This window comes from Eupeodes corollae, chromosome 3 (genome assembly GCF_945859685.1).
Source record: "Eupeodes corollae chromosome 3, idEupCoro1.1, whole genome shotgun sequence".
NCBI classification, from domain to species: domain Eukaryota; kingdom Metazoa; phylum Arthropoda; class Insecta; order Diptera; family Syrphidae; genus Eupeodes; species Eupeodes corollae.
In genome coordinates, this window is record NC_079149.1 from 68,709,515 (window position 1) to 68,728,651 (window position 19,137).

Here is a 19,137-nt window from a genome sequence, read left to right on the forward strand (position 1 = left end):
CATATACATCCGCTTCCCTTGAGAGAGAGAGATGCATACAACGCAAACTTCTAGCGTCTTGAGCTTTCGCAATTCATTGTTGTATATGACTTTATAATTAATGCCTTTTCGTATAAAGAGAGCGACAACGCCCCCTTGAGTGGAATCGGGCCGGTCTCTTCTTACGGTATTGTAATTTTTATGAGTCAATTTGTGTTTGTGGTTTAGCTTAGTTTCGCTAGCCATAAACACATCGGGACTGTAGTCTTTCAACAATTGGAACATATTGGCTCTTCGTTCAATCCTTATCAGTGAATTTACATTCACAGCTAGGACTTTAAGGCGCGTCTCCGGCAGCGCGCCCATTATGGTCTAAATTGCGCCAGGCCAGGCAACAAAGAGTAGAGATGATCTACCCTTTTGCCTTGCTCCTTTATCTGACTTTGCAGTCCTGTTAGTTGACCTTGAATGCTCAACAACAAGGCTACAATGTCAGGCTGCACCTCTGGTGCCTTAGGCACAGGGGCCTTTGGGGCAACCGTTGGTGGAGCCTGTCTCGTGTTTCCACTCCCTGACACCATTTGGGCGTAAGAGAATTTGGGATCCACGAATTTTTGTGTTGGAGCCTGTCGAACTGTTCGACTTCTTTCGGCTTTTTGACTGGCCTGTTTTTGTTTAATTTCTTGGGCCTTAGGGCAACCCCTATAACTAGCCGGGTGCCCTTGGTTTCCACAAAGGACACACTTGAGCAGGGTCAAATCCTCAACCCGCTCCCTCCCCAGCTTGCACTCTCCTTCTTTGTGGGTTTCTCCGCACCTTACGCAACGCAACTGCATATTGCAGTTGGCATTGGCATGGCCAAACCTCTGGCAGTTCGTACATTGTAGAATGTCGTCGTGCCTTTTTAATGTCTCCCAGCGTACAGCTTGATTGTCGAGAGATTCGATTCTCTTGACACTATTAAAACTGCTCTGGGGCGATAATGTTACGAGGAACATTGGCAGCCTATAACCCCCTCGTCTGGACTTCACCGTTGTGAAAGGCTTGACCCCGATAAAATCGAGATCGTCACTGGCTTTTTGGCGGAGCTCAGCTAAGAGCTCTTCCGGTTCCGTGCAGGAACTTATGCCCTTCAGAAGGACCGTCTTAAACTTTTCACATTTTGGCGTGTAGCTGAAGAACTCAGCTGTGGCCTCTTTTAACAACCCTTTTACTAATTTGTATTCGGCCAGTGAGAAACACTGGACCGAATAATTCTTTTCTTTTTCATTTAATAGTTTAATTAGAAATTTGCCCTTAGTGGCCGACTTACATACCTGTTTTATGTCGTCCAGGTCAACTCTATGGGTCCTTATTGGTGGTATTTTTTCTTTCTTGGCCTGTGGTTGTTGCTGCTGCTGTTTCTGCTGCTGCTGCTGTTTCTGCTGCTGTTGCTGCTTCTGCTGCTGTTGTTGAGGTTGCTGCTGTTGATGTTGCTGCTGCTGCTTCTGCTGCAGTTGTTTGGCCTTAGCCGAAGTCGATGGGCCCTCGGACATAGGGCCTGTCACTTCAGATGTCCTCTTTTTATTTTGCTCCGCTCCTGTGTTTTTGGGAGCGGGCTTGGCTTGTGGCTGTTTTTGCTGCTGTAGTTGTTGTTGCTGTTGTTTTTGCTGCTGCTGCATTATTTGCTGCTGTTCTTTTTGGGCTGCCTCTTGTTTTCGGCGCGCCTCTTGTTTCAGCTTTAGCTGACTGAGGAGGGGCTCAATTTCCTCCTTGAGCTTATTTAGGCTTTGCTCGAACTGGCTGATGGCTGCCTGTTTGTCTTGCAGGGCCTGCACCAGTTCTCTTTCATCTTGGAGGTCCGCCGCTACCTCCAAAGCCTTGTTTGTCTGCGGGACTGGCTCTGGCTCCGATAGGATTAAATCCCTATTCGGAGACCTGAAGAGCCCCTCTCCACCTTCGGACATGTACTCTGTTTTCTCAGACTCAGCGTAGTCTGAGAACTCACTCTCAGTGGTAATTCCTCCCTTACCCCTGTCCATGTCTTTTCGAGTCCAACGCACTAACCATCATGCTACGGGTACTAACATATAGAATCAAACTCCTTTAATGATTCACTGCATTACAGTCAAATATCCTTAATTTTTAAAACAAGATGAGAAGTCCTTAGCTTAAGCGGGTCACCATACAACGGCAGTTTTAATTTTATGTTGTGCACGGTATGTGATTTGAAAGCAAAAGAATATTGCTTCCACTTTATGAGTACATGTCCCGTTTTTTGTCCCTACAGAAATGCAACCTTTGGAAAAAATTCTCTGACGCTGCAAGAAACAGTAGAAGTTTTAAACAATTTTGAAAGGAAAGCACTCTATTCCTTTTTGAAAACCATTTATACATATATGATGTTAATTATAATCGAATTTTTTTAAAGTTATATAATTTAAATTTTTATTTTTGTTTATCATTCATACCTAGAAAATTATTTATTTTGATTTGCTAACCGAGCTGTTTTAGTGATAATTTAGAGCTTAAATCTCAGTTTGGTCCAAAAATCCAAAAAACCAAAGTTTTAATAAACTAATGAAGGCGAAATTTAGTGCTATTCTTAGGCGCCTTAGTTCGCGGGAGTCTAGATTGATTTCTGAAGTCCTTACCAACAAAATTCCAAAATTTGAAGCGTTTTAGGAACTTTCTACACCATACACATTTTTAACTTCCCATAGGAAGTAATTGTAATGGGTCCAATTTGTCAAATTAAAAATTTTGAAACTTCTCGACGTATCAAGGTCCCTAGAGTCGAAATAAAAGATTTTTAGAAAGATGTATGTGCGTGCGTGTGTACGCACGTTCGTAAGTCCGTTCATCCTTACGTTCGCTACGTTTTTTCGTCGTCCGTAGCTTAAGAAGAAGAGATATCGACTTCAAATACATTTTTTTATACTGATAATAATACACAAAGATACAGAAAGTTCTCTCAAGAAAATTGCGTTGCTGGTTTTTTTACCATAGCCGTTTTAAAAAAAAGGTGAACATTTTGGTTAATCTAATTACCTCATTAACCAAAAACGCTAGAGACTTGAATTAAATTGTATATAATATATTGTAACGTGATACCGAACAAGTGTATATTTTGAAAAAAAAAACCTAATCAAGGTTTTTTTTATAATTCAAAAAAATGAAAAAAAAAATATTTGTCACCTCAAAAATTTTATGAATACAAAATGATTTTGTCACCAACACAATTTTGTGGAAAGCAAAATAAAGTTTCCAACATTTGGTTAAATTTTGATAGAAATCGATTTGACAATTTTCTTGCAAAAAATAAAAACCTAAAAAAAAACAATACTCAAAATTGGTAAAAATTGAATTTCAACTCAAATATCTTTTCAAGACTTTGAGATATTGGCTTTAAACTACTTTAAACTATTAAAAAATATTGTTGTCAACATTCAGTAAAGTTTTGAGAAAAATCGAATTCACAGTTTCTTATACAAAAAAACAATACTAAAACTTGGTTTGACCTTGAACTTTTTTCTGACGTTTTGATAACCAAAGAAAAAAATACTGAACTGAACTCGACATTCTCAACTCAATTATATCTATTATTTGGATAATTCTGCATTAACCAGTTTGTTATCTGAAATTAAGGTAGTCAAATTTTAACTTTAAATATTGATTACAAAAAGCGTACATATACATTCCAAAGCCATTTTTTAAGTTAGTAAGTGGGCTTGTTTTTTCCATAACGATGGAATTTTTTTTAAATTATACGAAGCGCATAAAGTTTAATTCAAATTTAATAGTTTTTTTTTTTTAATTCAAATATAGCATTTATGTGTCATCACAATACATTCCTTGTCTACCAATCGATGAGGAATGCCTCATTGGAGCGATGGGAAAAAGTGACGCACATTTCTATTGGATTTGCATGGACAGTGGCGGCCTTATTTGGAATAGCAGGATACTCAACATTCCGTGCGTTGTCGCAAGGTAAATATTTAAAATTGTGTGTATATATTACTTACATACAGTTTTATACACATATACATACATTACAAACACCTAAATCGGAAACTTTTTCTCACCTTTTTTGAAGTAGATTAATGATAAAAGAGTTTTTGAGGAGAAAGAATGTATGGCTGATACCCATCATTTTTACAAAAGATATTTATCATGTTTGAATTATTGTCGTTTCCTGGTGAACATTCCTAAAATTTCCCAAACATTTTAATTCTTTTTATTAAAGACCGATGACAAATAAAATATACAACTGGATCGCACGAACTTGCTCATGTATCCAAAGAGTCTGTTTGAAAATATTGTCTGTATTCTAAAATTTAAAAATTAACCTGCAAATAAAGTTTAATCTCAAAAATTTAAATGCCATTGGATGTCGCCAGAAAATCTTAATTTTTCAAAATTTGTATTTGAAAATATTAGTGTTTTTTTTTTTTTAAATTAATTTCTTGGGGATAATATATTTAAAAGGACGTAATATTTGCGTTATGACAAATGTCTCTTTAAGACACAATATTAAAAATTGAAGACGGTTTTTAATTTTAATTTGAAGGTCTTGTCAGTAGAGCAAGGCAAGGAGTTTATTTGGTAATAAGAAGAATATTATTGCAGATAATGTAGTATCAAAAGATATACAGAATGCGTTAATGCACATGGAAATATTCAACTTTTAAATATTTCAAAAAAAAAAACAGCAATAAAACGAACGTCATTCGAAGATTCGCAATTTTTTTTTACAAATGCAATTCAACCTGAAATGCACCTTAAAGAAAGTTCTATTCGCGTGATCGTATTGTTGTACAAGCCGACATTGAAAGTTCCACATTTTGGTGTGGGAAAAATAGCCTTTCACTGAACCCAACAACAACAACTTTTATTAAAAAACCAACTGGTAGTGTATTTGAATATTGTTTATCACAGACGAAACTCTGTCGCGTCTCCACATTTAAAGATTTAGGTGTTCATTTTTGCTCCAACTTAGAATTTACACATCACATTAGTTTTATTTCTTTTAAACGCTGCTTGTTAAAGGAATTTTATGGTCCCTATGATGTTATTCTTTATTTCTACAATTGTCATGTTCGTCCTTATCTTGAATATGCTTCGCAGGTATGAACTCCCTATTACGAAATTCACAGAAAACGTATTAAATCAATCCAAACCAGCGTTACCACTACTCAAAAAAAAGTGGCAGTAGATTTTAGGAAAAAATTGACTTAGGTTGAGAAAAATGGAAGTAGATTTCAAAAATCAACTTCTTCGTATTATTTCACATATTTTTAAATTACATTAGAAAATTAGAATTATTTAAGAATTATATAATTCGATATGTGAATATAACATTTCGTAAATTAATTCTCCGTTGTTAGCAACGAAAACGCAAAGATTGGGCTCTTGTTGGTCAAATGAAGTGGCTTGAGAATGTTTTGATTGCTAAGGACGTGTTCTACAAGAAATAGTTATTAAACTCGTGATACAATTTCAGCACATCAACAAACCTTTTATCTTTGTTTTTGGACAACTTGAAAATATCTTTTCATATTGAAAACAAAAAATCAAATCCAAAGTAACACTAGAGCACAACTTAACACAAATAACATGAACAAACAGAAAAGAAATAAAATGCACGACTGGTTCGCATGAACTCGCTCTTATATCCAAAAAAGTGTATTTAAAAGTATCTCCTGTATTTGAAGAATTAAAATGTACCTGCAAAAAAGTTTGTTTTCAAAAATGTAAATGCCATTTGATTTCTCAAGAAAACTTTAATTTTTTTAAATTTGTATTTGAAAATCGCTTTTGAATTATAGTTTAAAAATATTTTTAGTACATAGTTTTGAACTTGTTATTAAAAGTCCTGCATTTGCATTTTGTATTAACTGATGACCCATTTTCATAATATCAAATTTCGAAAAAAAGAATATTTGTTTTTTAAATTAAAAATAAAAACCATGACATTTTTGGCAGATAAAAAATAGTTTAATTCTTGAGAAAACTTAAAAAAAAATAACGTTTCTATCTTAGGTACCCTTCTGGAGCAATACAAACATATTTTTTTATATTGAAAGAAGCCAAACTAAGAACACAAAATGAAGCAAGAATTTAAAAAAATCTATCGGTTTGTTTTTTGAAAAAATTCGAAATATCGATTTCTTCCCGTACAAATTTGTATTGGGACCACGGTTATTTTTACTTTGAAAAAACAGGAAAGACATACAGAAAAATCGACAAAATCGAGAAACTCAGCGATATTTTATGCTCTAGAAAGTTTTAAAACTATATTCAAGAGTAATAAGGAGAAAAAAGAAGTAGATTTAGTCTATTTTTATTAAAATTGAAGTAGGTAGAAACTCAGATCTTAAAAATGAAGTAGATTTCAATATTTTCATGATGGGGCTAAGAAATAGAAATAGATTTTTAATTTATTTGGAAAAAAAGAAGTAAATCTACTTCAATTGAAGTTAAGTGGTAACGCTGATCCAAACTAATTTCATTCGCTTTGCCCTAAAGGGTCTTGGATTGATCCTTATGATCTTCCTCCCAATGAACATCGTATTCTGCTTTTTCAAATGCATTACCGAGGCGGAACTCTTCACCTGCGTACATTTGATTTTATACATCTTGACTTCCATAGAACTAACAATGGTAAGAATGAAGCTTTAAGTCGAATGAGCATTCTATATAACTTAAACTGTGCATCGAAAGATTGAAATTTAAATAAGGTGTGATTAAAACCATTGTTTAGAACCAGTGCTCCACTATCGTAAACGTCCTCATTTTTTGTCTGCAATAGTTAAATGAGTAGTACCCTTAGTATGATGATAAGGTGTTGATGGTATATCCAACGTTGAACTAAGACATGTAGGCAATTCACATTTACACCACACTCTTTAATAATGCACTGAATAATGCATATTATCCAGTGAATTGCAAGACCGCTGTGGTTCATTCTCCGCCGAAAAATGGAAAGGACAACTCCAACCCTTAAAATCTTCGGTCGGTAAGACTTCTTCCGAGCATCAGCAAAGTTTTCGAAAAGATCGTCAATAGGGCTCTGACTAAGTGGGCTGCTGACAACAAAATAATTCCGCATAAACAGTTCGGGTTCAAGGCGGGTCGTGACACAATTCATGTTGAGTCTAAACTCGTTTCTGATATAATATGGAATAAATCAAAATAACAATGCACAGGTGCTGTTCTGGTTGATTTGGAAAAGGCCTTTGACACCGTATGGTTAGAGGGTCTTTACCTAAAACTGAGCAGGCTTGGCATAAGCACGCCATTGTTGTATATACTTTATGATATGCTTAACGGTAGATAGTTTGTTGTCAAAAGTGGCAATGTAACTTCTACCACAACATTCTCAATTAAAAATGGTCTTCAACAGGGAGAGGTGAATTCGCCGATTCTCTGATCTGATAGGTAGTCTTACAAAGGCAATTGCGTACGCCGACGATCTGATTGCGTAAAGAACGGCCCAAAAGGTTGAGGTTATTAGAATTCTGTTGCAGCGTGATCTTAGTGATATTGCGACGATTGGAAACTGAAAATTAATGTCCAGAAGTCGGAGACAATTCTGTTCCGGACTCCGTTGGCTAGGGCCACGAGGGATACGTGAGAGAATTGATGCAAGATGGTCATCGTTGATCTTCACGGGCAGCGATAAGCGAGCAAAAGTGTTGTGAAGTACCTCGGTATCTGGATAGATCAGTATTTATATTTCGACAGACAAATAAATGCTGCTCTGACCAGAGCCAGAGGAGCCTTCGCTCTGACAAAACAGCTGTCTTACAGCAGTCGGCTTGACCCCAGAGTGAAGTGAACGATGCCCCTTCTCAGATGGTGAAGTTTCGGGTGTTCGAGCGGCAGTGTTTACGACGTTGCACCGGCTTTTATCGAACAGCCAAATGTTCTTATGTGCATTACTATTCCAAGGAGGTCCTATATAAAACGGGGCTCGAATTAACAGAATTGACACTTTCGTGATAAAACTCGTTCGAGGTCACATTGCAAGAGCTATGTCTTCGACCAACAATTTAATTTTTGGGGGCGTTCTATCCGAACGACAAGTATTTTGAGAGCGCACGCTTGAGCGGACTCATTCCACCAGAGGTATTCCTCTTTTTAGACAGATGCGGTCTGATATACAGGATAGATTGGCAGTTCCGCTAAACTACCACGTCAGACGACGAACTGTGGAAAGGCGAAACGCGTACAATCAGCACGTCTTGGCATAAGGCGGAGCAGAGCTCCTTTGGTTTAGTAGGGCTGTGTCCGAACGGGACCGAACTGGGTGAAGCAGGAGAACCAGTTTTGGTTGCTTCAATCGGCAGAATAGGCAGTTTAAGTTAGTTTTAAGTTTTATTTAATTTTTAAATAGTTTTGAAGTAAAAATAAAAAAGGATATTGACATATGCATGTAAGTTTTTTTTTCAAATTTTCTAATAAATACAAGAATAAATAAAATTTAATTGAAGTAAAATAGATCTTAGTACCGTAAGGCATTAGTTTACGTGTTATAGTTTAACTAACAGTGTCCGTATGGGATCAGTAAGTTAGTTGTAAGTTATGTTTAATTAGTCTAGTTTTATGAATTTTTATCTAGCTTTAAGATAGGTTAAAGATTGAAATAATAAAAATGAATGTAAAAAAAGAAAGAAAAAGTGCTTTCTCAAATAAGCCGTTCGGATTCAGCATATAAACTGTAGGTCCCCTTCATTCCTGAAATTACTCGTACATAGGAATGAGAGTTCTAAGGCTCTATACGGACTGTTGCACCACCTAAATTATTTTTATAATAGTTCAATGTTTATTATGTATATTATGTATATTGTATTATTTTTTACTTACAAATAACACACTTGTGATGAGCATATGATCATAGTTTCACGCTTTCTATAAGCTAACTACTTTCTGAAAATTGTGAAGTGTAAACAAAAAAATATATATTCGGTTAACTTAATTTAAACAATTTTTGAATTCTTATTTTAAGTTATGAAGATGGTTTAATAAAACCCACAATAAACATTCCGAATGCCTTGTACCGTTAAACTTTATTAAATTCGTATTTTATTTAAATAACATTTTCATGTTCTACAACATCCTTATTCCTTATACATGCATAATCATTAAAGAAAGAAAAAGAAAACTTTTCGCAAGCAAATTTTCAAAATTAATTCGAAATTTTCCAAGGCAAATAGACATAATATATACATATATAAAATGGAACACTAAAGTATAGATGACGACTACACAAGACAACTACAGTTTTTCAGAGAATGAATAGTTTTTAAATAGGAACAAGTTGTGTTGTTGCTTTTTATATAGGAATATGTTTAACTTAACATTATGCGTATGTAAATATTTCTCATATATTTATTTATACATTAAACATATATACATATAAATGTACATACATAATGCACTTATAAATAAAGTTGGAATATTTGTCTGCTAACACTTGTTTTTTAACAATTTACAGGAGACCTGCTAGAGAACTACTGCTGGAATGATGACTTAATGAATTTCTCGAGAATATTGTTCTCTATATCTATTTTATTAACATTTCCTATTGAGTGCTTTGTTTCGAGAGAGGTTGGTGAATAATTTATTTTTGTTATTATTTTTTGTTTTTTAATCATAATTTTATAAAATAATTAACCAAAATAGTTCTGTTTCTATTTATAATAGTTTGTCCTTATTTGCTATAGCATACAAATGTACGTTGGTTCTCAAAGAAATTTTGTTTTATAGATTGTAAAAACCATCGTGCACAAGTTCATTTTGAAAGAGAACGTAGAAGCACCACATGATCAGGACCCAAGCCTCGAGAAAGGGACTGAAACTGATGAATACTCCACTATGATAACTCTGGCCATTGTATTTACAGCTTTTGTAATATCACCTTTGACCGATTGCTTAGGATCAGTATTGGAGCTAAATGTAAGTTTTTAAAATTAAGGAAAAATTAATGCTGGCAGCGTTACTTTTACAAACGCTTAAAACAAAGTTTAAATTTCTATTTTTCACTCAAATGGTATTGAGATTTATGTTAAGATTTCGTTGATGCTGAATTGTGCGTAGGCATAAACGGCTCTATTGTTCCTCTTTTCACTAATACAATACAGCATGTTGCACTCAGTTTGCATTAAGAAGTTTAGAATTATTTTTCACCTGAGACTTCAGACTTAAATTTTAATTACAATTTTGCTAGAGCTAATTTGAATGCAATTTATGATTTTTCGGATTGTACAAATAGGATTATATCGATTTAAATGAGTGCTATAATTTATTCATAAATGTATATACCCAAAAACGTTTTTGGATGTTTATAAAAAATAAAAAACAATCAAATGTTGATAAGCGACGTGATATTGATAGAATTTCACCAATAATTTTACGAATGTGTGCGAATGCATTAGCTTTTCCCTTAAACCTTATTTTTAATCGTTCACTTGCTAATGGCGAGTTTCAAAATACTTGGAAACGTTGAACATATTTACAAATCAGGTCGTATTGCTAAGATTTCCAATTTTTTCAAAAGATAGTCTATGACAAATTAACCCCTTCTCTTAAAGAAATGAATTTACCATACCACCATGGCTTTGTAGCTGGTAGATCCACTGCAACTAACCTCACTATTTTTAGTAATTCAGTCTTGAATGTGCTTGAGAAAGGTTATCAGTATGATGTTGTCTATACTGACTTTTCTAAAGCTTTTGACAGAGTAAATCATGATGCTTTACTTATGAAGAGAAATAAAGTAGGTTTTCACTTAAACTTTTTAAAATGGCTAAATTCGTACTTAAGGGATCGTATTCAGTACGTTCGTATAAATAACATTATTTCTGCCCTGGTATATGTAACGTCGGGTGTCCCGCAAGGAAGCCATCTTGGTCCTCTTCTTTTTTTGTTGTTAATAAACAACTATCCTGATATGTTTTTAAATTCAAAGTGCTTGAAGTACGCAGATGATCTGAAAGTATTTCGTTGTATAAAATCTGAACATGATTGTTTTCTTCTGCAACAAGATCTTGATCTTTTATCGAATTGGTGTTTAGCAAACTGTTTACATTTGAATATTTCCAAATTCAAACGTTTTCTCGAAACCGTTGTCCAATTAATTGTATCTATAAAATCAATCATATGTCATTGTCCGTTATAACCTTTAAAAAAGATCTTGGTGTGATTTTTGACAAAAAACTTTACTTTGAAAAGCATATAGATTTTTTAGTTGCTAAAGGCAGTTCAATGTTAGGTTCATATTACAAAAATCAAAGGAGTTTTCCGATCCACACACCTAAAAGTGTTTATATTTTGCGTTTGTAAGGTTTAATCTTGAATATTGCAGTGTAATCTGGAATCCTTCATATTTTCTTCATTCATTTAGAATCGAAAAGATCCAAAAACGATTTACGAGAGTTGTAGTGAAAAGACTTCAATGGGACATAGATCTTCCTACCTATGAAACGAGCTGTAAATTACTTGGTATTTTGCCTCTTAACATTCATAGAAAGTTCACAGAGGTTATGTTCATTCGTGACATAGTAGCAGATCATATTGATTGTTCACAAATTTTAGCTCTAATTAGGATTAATGTTCTTGCAAGACTGCTTCGAAACCAATGGTTTTTTACGAGAGTTGTAGTGAAAAGACTTCAATGGGACATAGATCTTCCTACCTATGAAAGGAGCTGTAAATTACTTGGTATTTTGCCTCTTAACATTCATAGAAAGTTCACAGAGGTTATGTTCATTCGTGACATAGTAGCAGATCATATTGATTGTTCACAAATTTTAGTTCTAATTAGGATTAATGTTCTTGCAAGACTGCTTCGAAACCAATGGTTTTTTAATGTTCCATATCATAGAACTGTGTATGCTTCCAATGAACCATTATCCAGTGTTTAAGAGAAACAAATACTGTTTGAGATATGATTGATTTCAATGTTAGTAGATATTTATTTAAATCAAATTTATTGTTAACTAGCGGACCGACAGACTTCGTCCTGTCATAAAGATTTGTAAAGAGGCAGTTTTGTTTCTACGTATTTTATAGTCGTGGCTTAACGTTCTCCTGGCCAGAACCGTCACCCTGGTGATAGGGCGTTGTGAATAAAAAAATAATTAAAAGAAACATACATAACGATTAAAAAGTAACTAATCTTTATTGTTAATCATGTGTATCATAATTATTAACTGAAATCAGTTTTATAATTATTGTAGTGCTTTGTGTTATACCATGTTTTTTGTTTGATTACTTAGTGCATAGACAAATAAATCTGATGGTTTTCCAACATGGGAATAGCCAACATACAATTGACCATGCTAGAAACATGAGTTTTCTAGATTAATACCGCAAACGCTCAATGATTGTCCCTCGGACTTGTTTATGGTCAAAGCAAAAGCAAACCGCACTGAAAACGGTAGTCTTTTAAACTCAAATGGCACATCACGGGAAGCGCATTATATAAGAACGTCTTTTCCCTTAACTTTCCTTTGAGTACAGTTGCTTCTATCACGTTGTTTAGTCATTTTCTTATCGCTAACCGTGAAAAGACGCACAAAGACTATTGATCCAATCTTTAATTGAAGATTGTGAGGTGGTAATCCTGGCAAATCCAGCGAGTTCAAAAACTCCGCTAGATAATTGATTACATCATCTTGGTTAGTATTTCAACTGATTTATATATCATCGGTTCGCCTGTAATTTGTTCTTGAATTTTGAAATTCAATTCATTTACATCAATGTTTTTTGCAGGCAATATAGCTCGTTCGCTCAACCAATCATGGTTTCTGTAATTTTGCGAAACATCTGGAAACACCTTCTGAATAAGTTCATCTTTTGATTGCGTTAACTGACAAAAACTTTAAGGAAAGATAATGCAGCAAGTCAACATGTCTACAGGAAATTTGCCAATACCAATGTCAATGAGTTGTTTAGAGAATATGTTTCTAGATTGCCCATTTTGCAATCCGCACGCATATTCTTACTTAAATGAAGCACTTTAACATATTTCCACGAATTGGAGGACTTTAGACATGCATTGATCATCATCATCAGCTGGCTTTGATCGTGAAATCAATGGCAATGTTTGTCGAAAATCTTCTGCTAATAAAATCATTGCACCACCAAATATGATATTATTGCTTCGTAGATCTTTTAAAGTTCTGTCTAAAGCCTCCAAAGATTAGTATGTGCAATCTTACCTTCATCCCAAACAATCAATTTACATTGCTGCAAAACCTTTGCCATTGCAGAGTTCTTCGAAATGTTTCAGGTTTGAGTTTCTTTGCTTTGCATATTTAATGGCAGTTTTAGTGCTGAATTGGCCGTTCGACCACCTTCAAGCAAAGTTGCTGCGATTCCCGACGAAGCGAGTGCAAGTGCAATTTTATTTTGTGAGCGAATTGTTGCTAATATTATTGAAATTGAAAAAGTTTTTCCTGTACCACCAGGTGCATCTAAGAAGTAAATCCCTCCAGTTTCATCATTTGTTACTTTCATAAGAGTATCAAATACAAATTTCTGTTGTTCATTCAACAGTGCTTGTTTGAATTAATTCTTTCAAAGTTTTGAGATCAAACAGTTCTTCTCGATGCAACTCTTGGTTAAAAGCATCATGCTTTGTACGATTGGGCGTGGTCAGGCCTAATTGAATTAATAGTTTGTTTGACATCATCAAGCACATGTCCTGAATTGAAATTGAAATTTCTTTACTCATTATGGAATCTGTTGCTATTCCTGAAACCAATGAGTACAATGGCTCTGATGATGGATCGAATGATATCAATTTCACTTTACTATTTGCGCAACACAATCCATTAGCTTCGTTTTTGTATTTCTTAATGTCAAATTTTTTAAGCCGACTACGTTTTAGTTAGAAAACATTTCTATGGGAAAAAGAAAAGGACTGTTTTTATGGGTTTTCCGGCAATTATTGGATTTTTTCTTGCCGTAAAAACCATCCTTGAACTTCAACGAACATTTAAAAAAAATTGGTCTAGGCGTTGTTCAGTTATGCGGTAACCCACATGTTTTATGATTCATTTTTATAAATAAGATTCTAAATAACTTTGCTGGTGGTAATGTTAAAAATTTTAAATTGTATGTATTATATTATCTAGTAATCACTAAAGTACCTTTTGTAACTTTGTTTGATGAATAAACCAAACTAAATATTCAGTCAAAGATTATGTACGACTAAAATAAAATTTTGAAAGAAAAACAATATTTGTTTCCAAAACGATCCTATTTAACTTTTTTTTTAAAAAGCTTTTAATAAAATTCTTATATTGTAGGGTCTGCTGGCAGCCATTCCATTGGCATACATTCTACCAGGCCTGGCATACATCCAAATGGAGCCCCATTCACTCTTCAGTCGAGAAAAGCTTCCTGCTGTTGGCCTGGTGGTTTTTGGAGCAATTGTTACCATTGTTGGAGCTGCCGTTTTGCTGCCTAGTATTCTTGGAGATTGTCGTTCGGATATTGTGCTTGGATATTGTAAACAAGAATATGAATCGGAAAACACGACTACCATTACAACGACCAAACGTCCAATCTAAAGCCAAAAATATGATATTGTAACAAAAATTTATTTAAGTAATATTGTATCAGTTATTAACGAGCAATGTGTATGTACTATACAAAAAATGCATTTAAGTCCCACTTAACAAGGGTGTTCATCTGCAACTTTTAAAAATAGAGGCAATTTTGTCTAAATGCAATACAAAAGAGTTTATTTCAGACAAAAATAGGTAAAAACAAAAATTTTAAAAATATGTTTTTTATTGAACAGTAAAATAAGGACACGATTTTTATATAAGAAGGAAACCTACGAAAATAAATACCGGAAACAAAATTTCCTGAGCAAATTTTAGTTGGAGGTAAATTAATTGCATAGTGGGAGCTGTATGGTATTGAACCGTGGGCAATTTAAATAAAGAGTATTTTTATTTATTGGAAAGTTGAAAATAAAATTATTGATATAAAAGTGAAGCTAGAATAGAAGAAAAGAAAATAGATCGTATACAAAAGACATGCCTTTCTTTTAAAGAGGTACGATGGACACCCTTCTGTGTGCAAGCAAGGTGTAGGTAACGTAGTGTTTTAAAGTTGAGATAGTAGAATGAAAAGAAAAATCAACAAGGCACCAAGTTTTGAGATTCAATTTTTTATTTTGTAGAAAATGCACTGCTTATAGTTTATAATTTTTACTTGAGTATACAAAATAGATTGTATTTATACAAAAAACATTATTTACATTGAGGAAAATAAATACATAAGATAAGAAAAAGAGAGAGATAGAAAGAGAGATATACAGTGCTACCGTTAGGAAAATTATAAATTTATATATATTTTTTTACAATAAGCGCACACTCAAGGGCATATTACTACGCTTATTATGCAGAGATACAGTGTGAGCCTAAAGAACTGGAGAGGGCTTGAAAAGGAGTTTCCGGTGCACATTGGTTTTAATCCCTGAATATTGCAATGACTGGGAAATTTCACATTTGCAAATGCATACATTCATTCTGATGAGACTCACGAGAACCGGCGAAACTCTCTATACTGATTTCGGTCCAAATTAATGGGTATGTTTTTTAGGCGTGTGGTTTCAATCTGGCAATACTTTTTTCCGAGATCTTTTTTTGACAGCTGTTACTTCATTTAATCTCAGTGTGGAAATCATACTAAATAGACTTAATCTTAAACATCATTTGCAAACCCTGCAAGTTTATTACCAAAATAATCTTTCGGCTTGAGCGATCCACACATAACGCAAGATCGTGGCCTTCAAGATCGTGCGCTTCAACAGCGCTGGGATATTTTTTGTGAGATTTTGAGAAGTCGCTTGTCTATGCAGATAAAACCGAGACAAATGACGCCTTTGAAGAGAATATTGGGCGCGTTGTTGCTGACATATGCGGTAATGTGGGCATGCAATAAACTATCAATTAATTTTCAAGAAAACCACTATAGCCGTGGATGTCTCTTTCGAGCTCAATCTTTTTTCTGAGTTGCTCTTAACGTTTCTGTATAACCTAAAACACAGAAAGCGTTCAAGTCAGTATTAATTTTTCTTTTTTTTTTATATGATATTCAATCGCAGAAAACTAAAGAAATTATACCGTATAACTCAAAACTAAAAAACGATATGATTTAGACGGTAGGCACTAATTGAAAGTTCAATGAAGAGCATAATGTGATAACTTAAGACCCGCTTGTAAAATTCAAATGCATTGCATGAAAAGTAGATTCTCCATCGCTTCTTTATAAACAAAAAAATAACAACAACTACGTCCTCAACAGTGAACTTCTTTTATTGTATCTCAGAAACAAACTGATATTATTTTACTTTGCTGAAAAGTAAAAACAACTTTTTAGATCCTTACAGGAATTTAATGTTTTATACACGCAACATTTTAACTGCACAATCCTATATTTCTATATAAATATCTATATCTACTTTTTGAAAATTCTATATATTTAGTATAAAATAATCAATCACATGAAACAAGTTGTGTTTTATACAAAAACAGATAAAATAACAAAACAAAAAATCTTTATAGTTAAAAAATAAATTAGGGAATTTAAAGCAGTATGTAATTAAAATATAAATATATTTAGAAAACTATTTAGGGAAAAAAAGCCACAACTTACTTAAAATGTTAACTATTTTTTATTTTGATGCTTTGCGAACTTATGCTACTATTATATTGATATACATACTAAGATACAAAATGCTAAAGAAAAACAAAATAAATTTAAATTAAGACTACAAACGAAACAATGAACCAATCAAACAAAAATTAATATTAAATTACACAAAACAAAAAAACAGTGGCATTTTATTTTATACTTAAAGTACAGACAAAAAAAATTAAATATAATTTTAAACATTGAATGTTAAAAAAGGTAGTAATAAATTATTAACACTATTTACAATATCCATTTATATTAGAAACTGTGTGTGAATTAAAGATATAAAACAGACATATATTTTACATAGTTGTTACCGACGTATTTATTTAAAAAACATTGTTAAGTTTATAAAGAAAGATTAAAACCAAAAATAGCTAATTAAAGACAACTATGAAAGTTAATTAATTATACATACATATACTAAATTACATATATATATGAGTACCTGTTTCGTTATAAACAATGTATTTACTGAATGTTAAATGTAAATAAAAAAGTTGAAATTTTATATTTTACAGTTAGAAAGTAAAACATTGTTATTCCATGCGTATTGTTATTAAAAACGGTAATGTCAAATTCTGAATTGGTTCAACTACTAAGAACCACCGAATACCCGTCAATGCAAAGCACATTGGAAACCAACTAACCAACAAATTCGAACTTTAAATTTAAATAATAAAGATTGCAACTCATTTACTTGAATTTTGTTGTTAAGGGTGTCCTAAAATGTACACAGGATTGGAAAAAATTTAAAAGTACAATGTATAGGTTTCTGTTTTTTGTTTTGGATTCAAGTGATTCATAAAATTGGCTTGATTCAATCTCCATGAATTTGACGAAGTCGAAATTTTAAACATATCCTTAACGAAGTGTCTGTGTTCTGCCCGCCAAAACTTTTACTATTTTAAAAGTATTATTCAGTAGTGACTTCACGTTGTTGCTGACAGGAGCGATCACCACTTTTTTTACAAATAATAATTTTTACTTTGTAAATGATAATTGGTATAAAAGGTTAAAATATGGGTGTCATTAAATCAAACATTTTTAAATCGATGAGTTATTTCCCTTAGCGTCTATGTTGTTTTCTAGCCTATGTACAGTTGCAAGAATACAAATTATATTTCTTTTGAAATATACATAAGTATTGAATAGTTCATAAAAAAACTGATTTCCCAACTTCGTTGATAAAAATTCTTTCCAATATCTGCTAAAAATTGTTCCTGAATGTGGCTTTGCAGTAACGAATCAATAGATCATCTTTTGTTCAGAAATCATACATTTCAAAATCAAAAAACATTATCTTAAAAAAATCCTGTCTTTCATGTAAAATTTTTTTTCGAAAGTAATTTTTTGATTTTCTTACATAAAATGTCTAAATTGAATAACTTATATTTCCCTTTTTTTATATACTTCATTTATGTAGAGGGTTTGATTTTTCGTTCGGTACCATTTATTTAAATAATTTTTTCTTTCAAAAGATTTCCCGTGTCAAAAAGTTTAAAATATTTTAAGAAAATCTTTATGATTACAAATTGTTAGTTATAGAAAAACTACATAAATGTAAATACTCAAAATAAGAAAAAAAAAATTAAACTTTCATTAAATAAACAAACAAAATTAAGCTATATCAAATTTTCATTCTTTCTTCCTTAATTTTTTTTTGGTATGTTTATAGGTCTTCAACTTGGTTTTGATTTGTTTTTGGCACAAGCATGAAATAAAAAAGAGAATTTATAGCGACATTTCATATAAGACATTTTGATGTTTAAAAAAATTAGTACTTTTGAAGAAACTTTTCCTTACAAATTGCTTTGTTGCTTATGTGTCAGAAAGTTTGCCGCTGCTACTGTCTAGCTGAGAATGTATATCACTAAAGATGAAGATGATTTTTCAATTAGTTTTGCGAAGTCAAAATCCTGGTGTCAGCATTTTCAAACTAGTTATGTCCCAATCGTTTGACTCTCGCTTGTAAGCGTTTGTCCAACCAAAACAATCGTTTGATTTTTTAGTTTTATTTATTCAACTTAATACAAGCTATATCTTAACATAATTTACCTTAAGTTAACATTTTTTTTTAATTCTTGTTATCAGTTGTCAACTAAGACCCACATAAAAGCTCTTTAATGTACAAGAACTAAAACAATTTGGATTTTATTAGTCTTAAAATTAAAAGGGACAGGAATTCGGGAGTAAAGTAAAGGGTATCTTTCAGATAGGATTTGGAAATGTTAAAGTCGAAGAATAGTATAGCAGCGTTGCAGTGACGAAGAATTCTGGACATCGGTTCAAAGTGCCCGTAATTAGTGCGGTGATGAGGTATATAGAAAAATCGAACGAAACGTCTTTGAACATTTTCAATTCTGAGTGAATGGTTTTCATAAAAGGGAGACCATACTTGGCATGCATATTCGAGATGAGTACGGACAAGGGAAATGTAAAGCGCTTCATTTAAATAAG

General features: G+C 32.9%; 1 protein-coding gene across 2 annotated transcripts in view; it reads left to right on the plus strand.

The window, feature by feature from the left end:
- The window catches only part of LOC129949632 (putative sodium-coupled neutral amino acid transporter 11), a 123,807-nt gene extending 105,502 nt beyond the window's left edge, over positions 1–18,305 (plus strand). For both annotated transcript variants that reach the window (XM_056061203.1, XM_056061204.1), the window contains exons 8-11: positions 3,787–3,948; positions 9,458–9,570; positions 9,730–9,918; positions 14,277–18,305. In XM_056061203.1, coding sequence (XP_055917178.1) covers positions 3,787–3,948; positions 9,458–9,570; positions 9,730–9,918; positions 14,277–14,540 — 728 coding nt within the window. In that variant the 3' untranslated portion in view covers positions 14,541–18,305. The remainder of the gene's footprint in view (positions 1–3,786; positions 3,949–9,457; positions 9,571–9,729; positions 9,919–14,276) is intronic.
- The last annotated feature ends 832 nt before the right edge of the window (positions 18,306–19,137 follow it).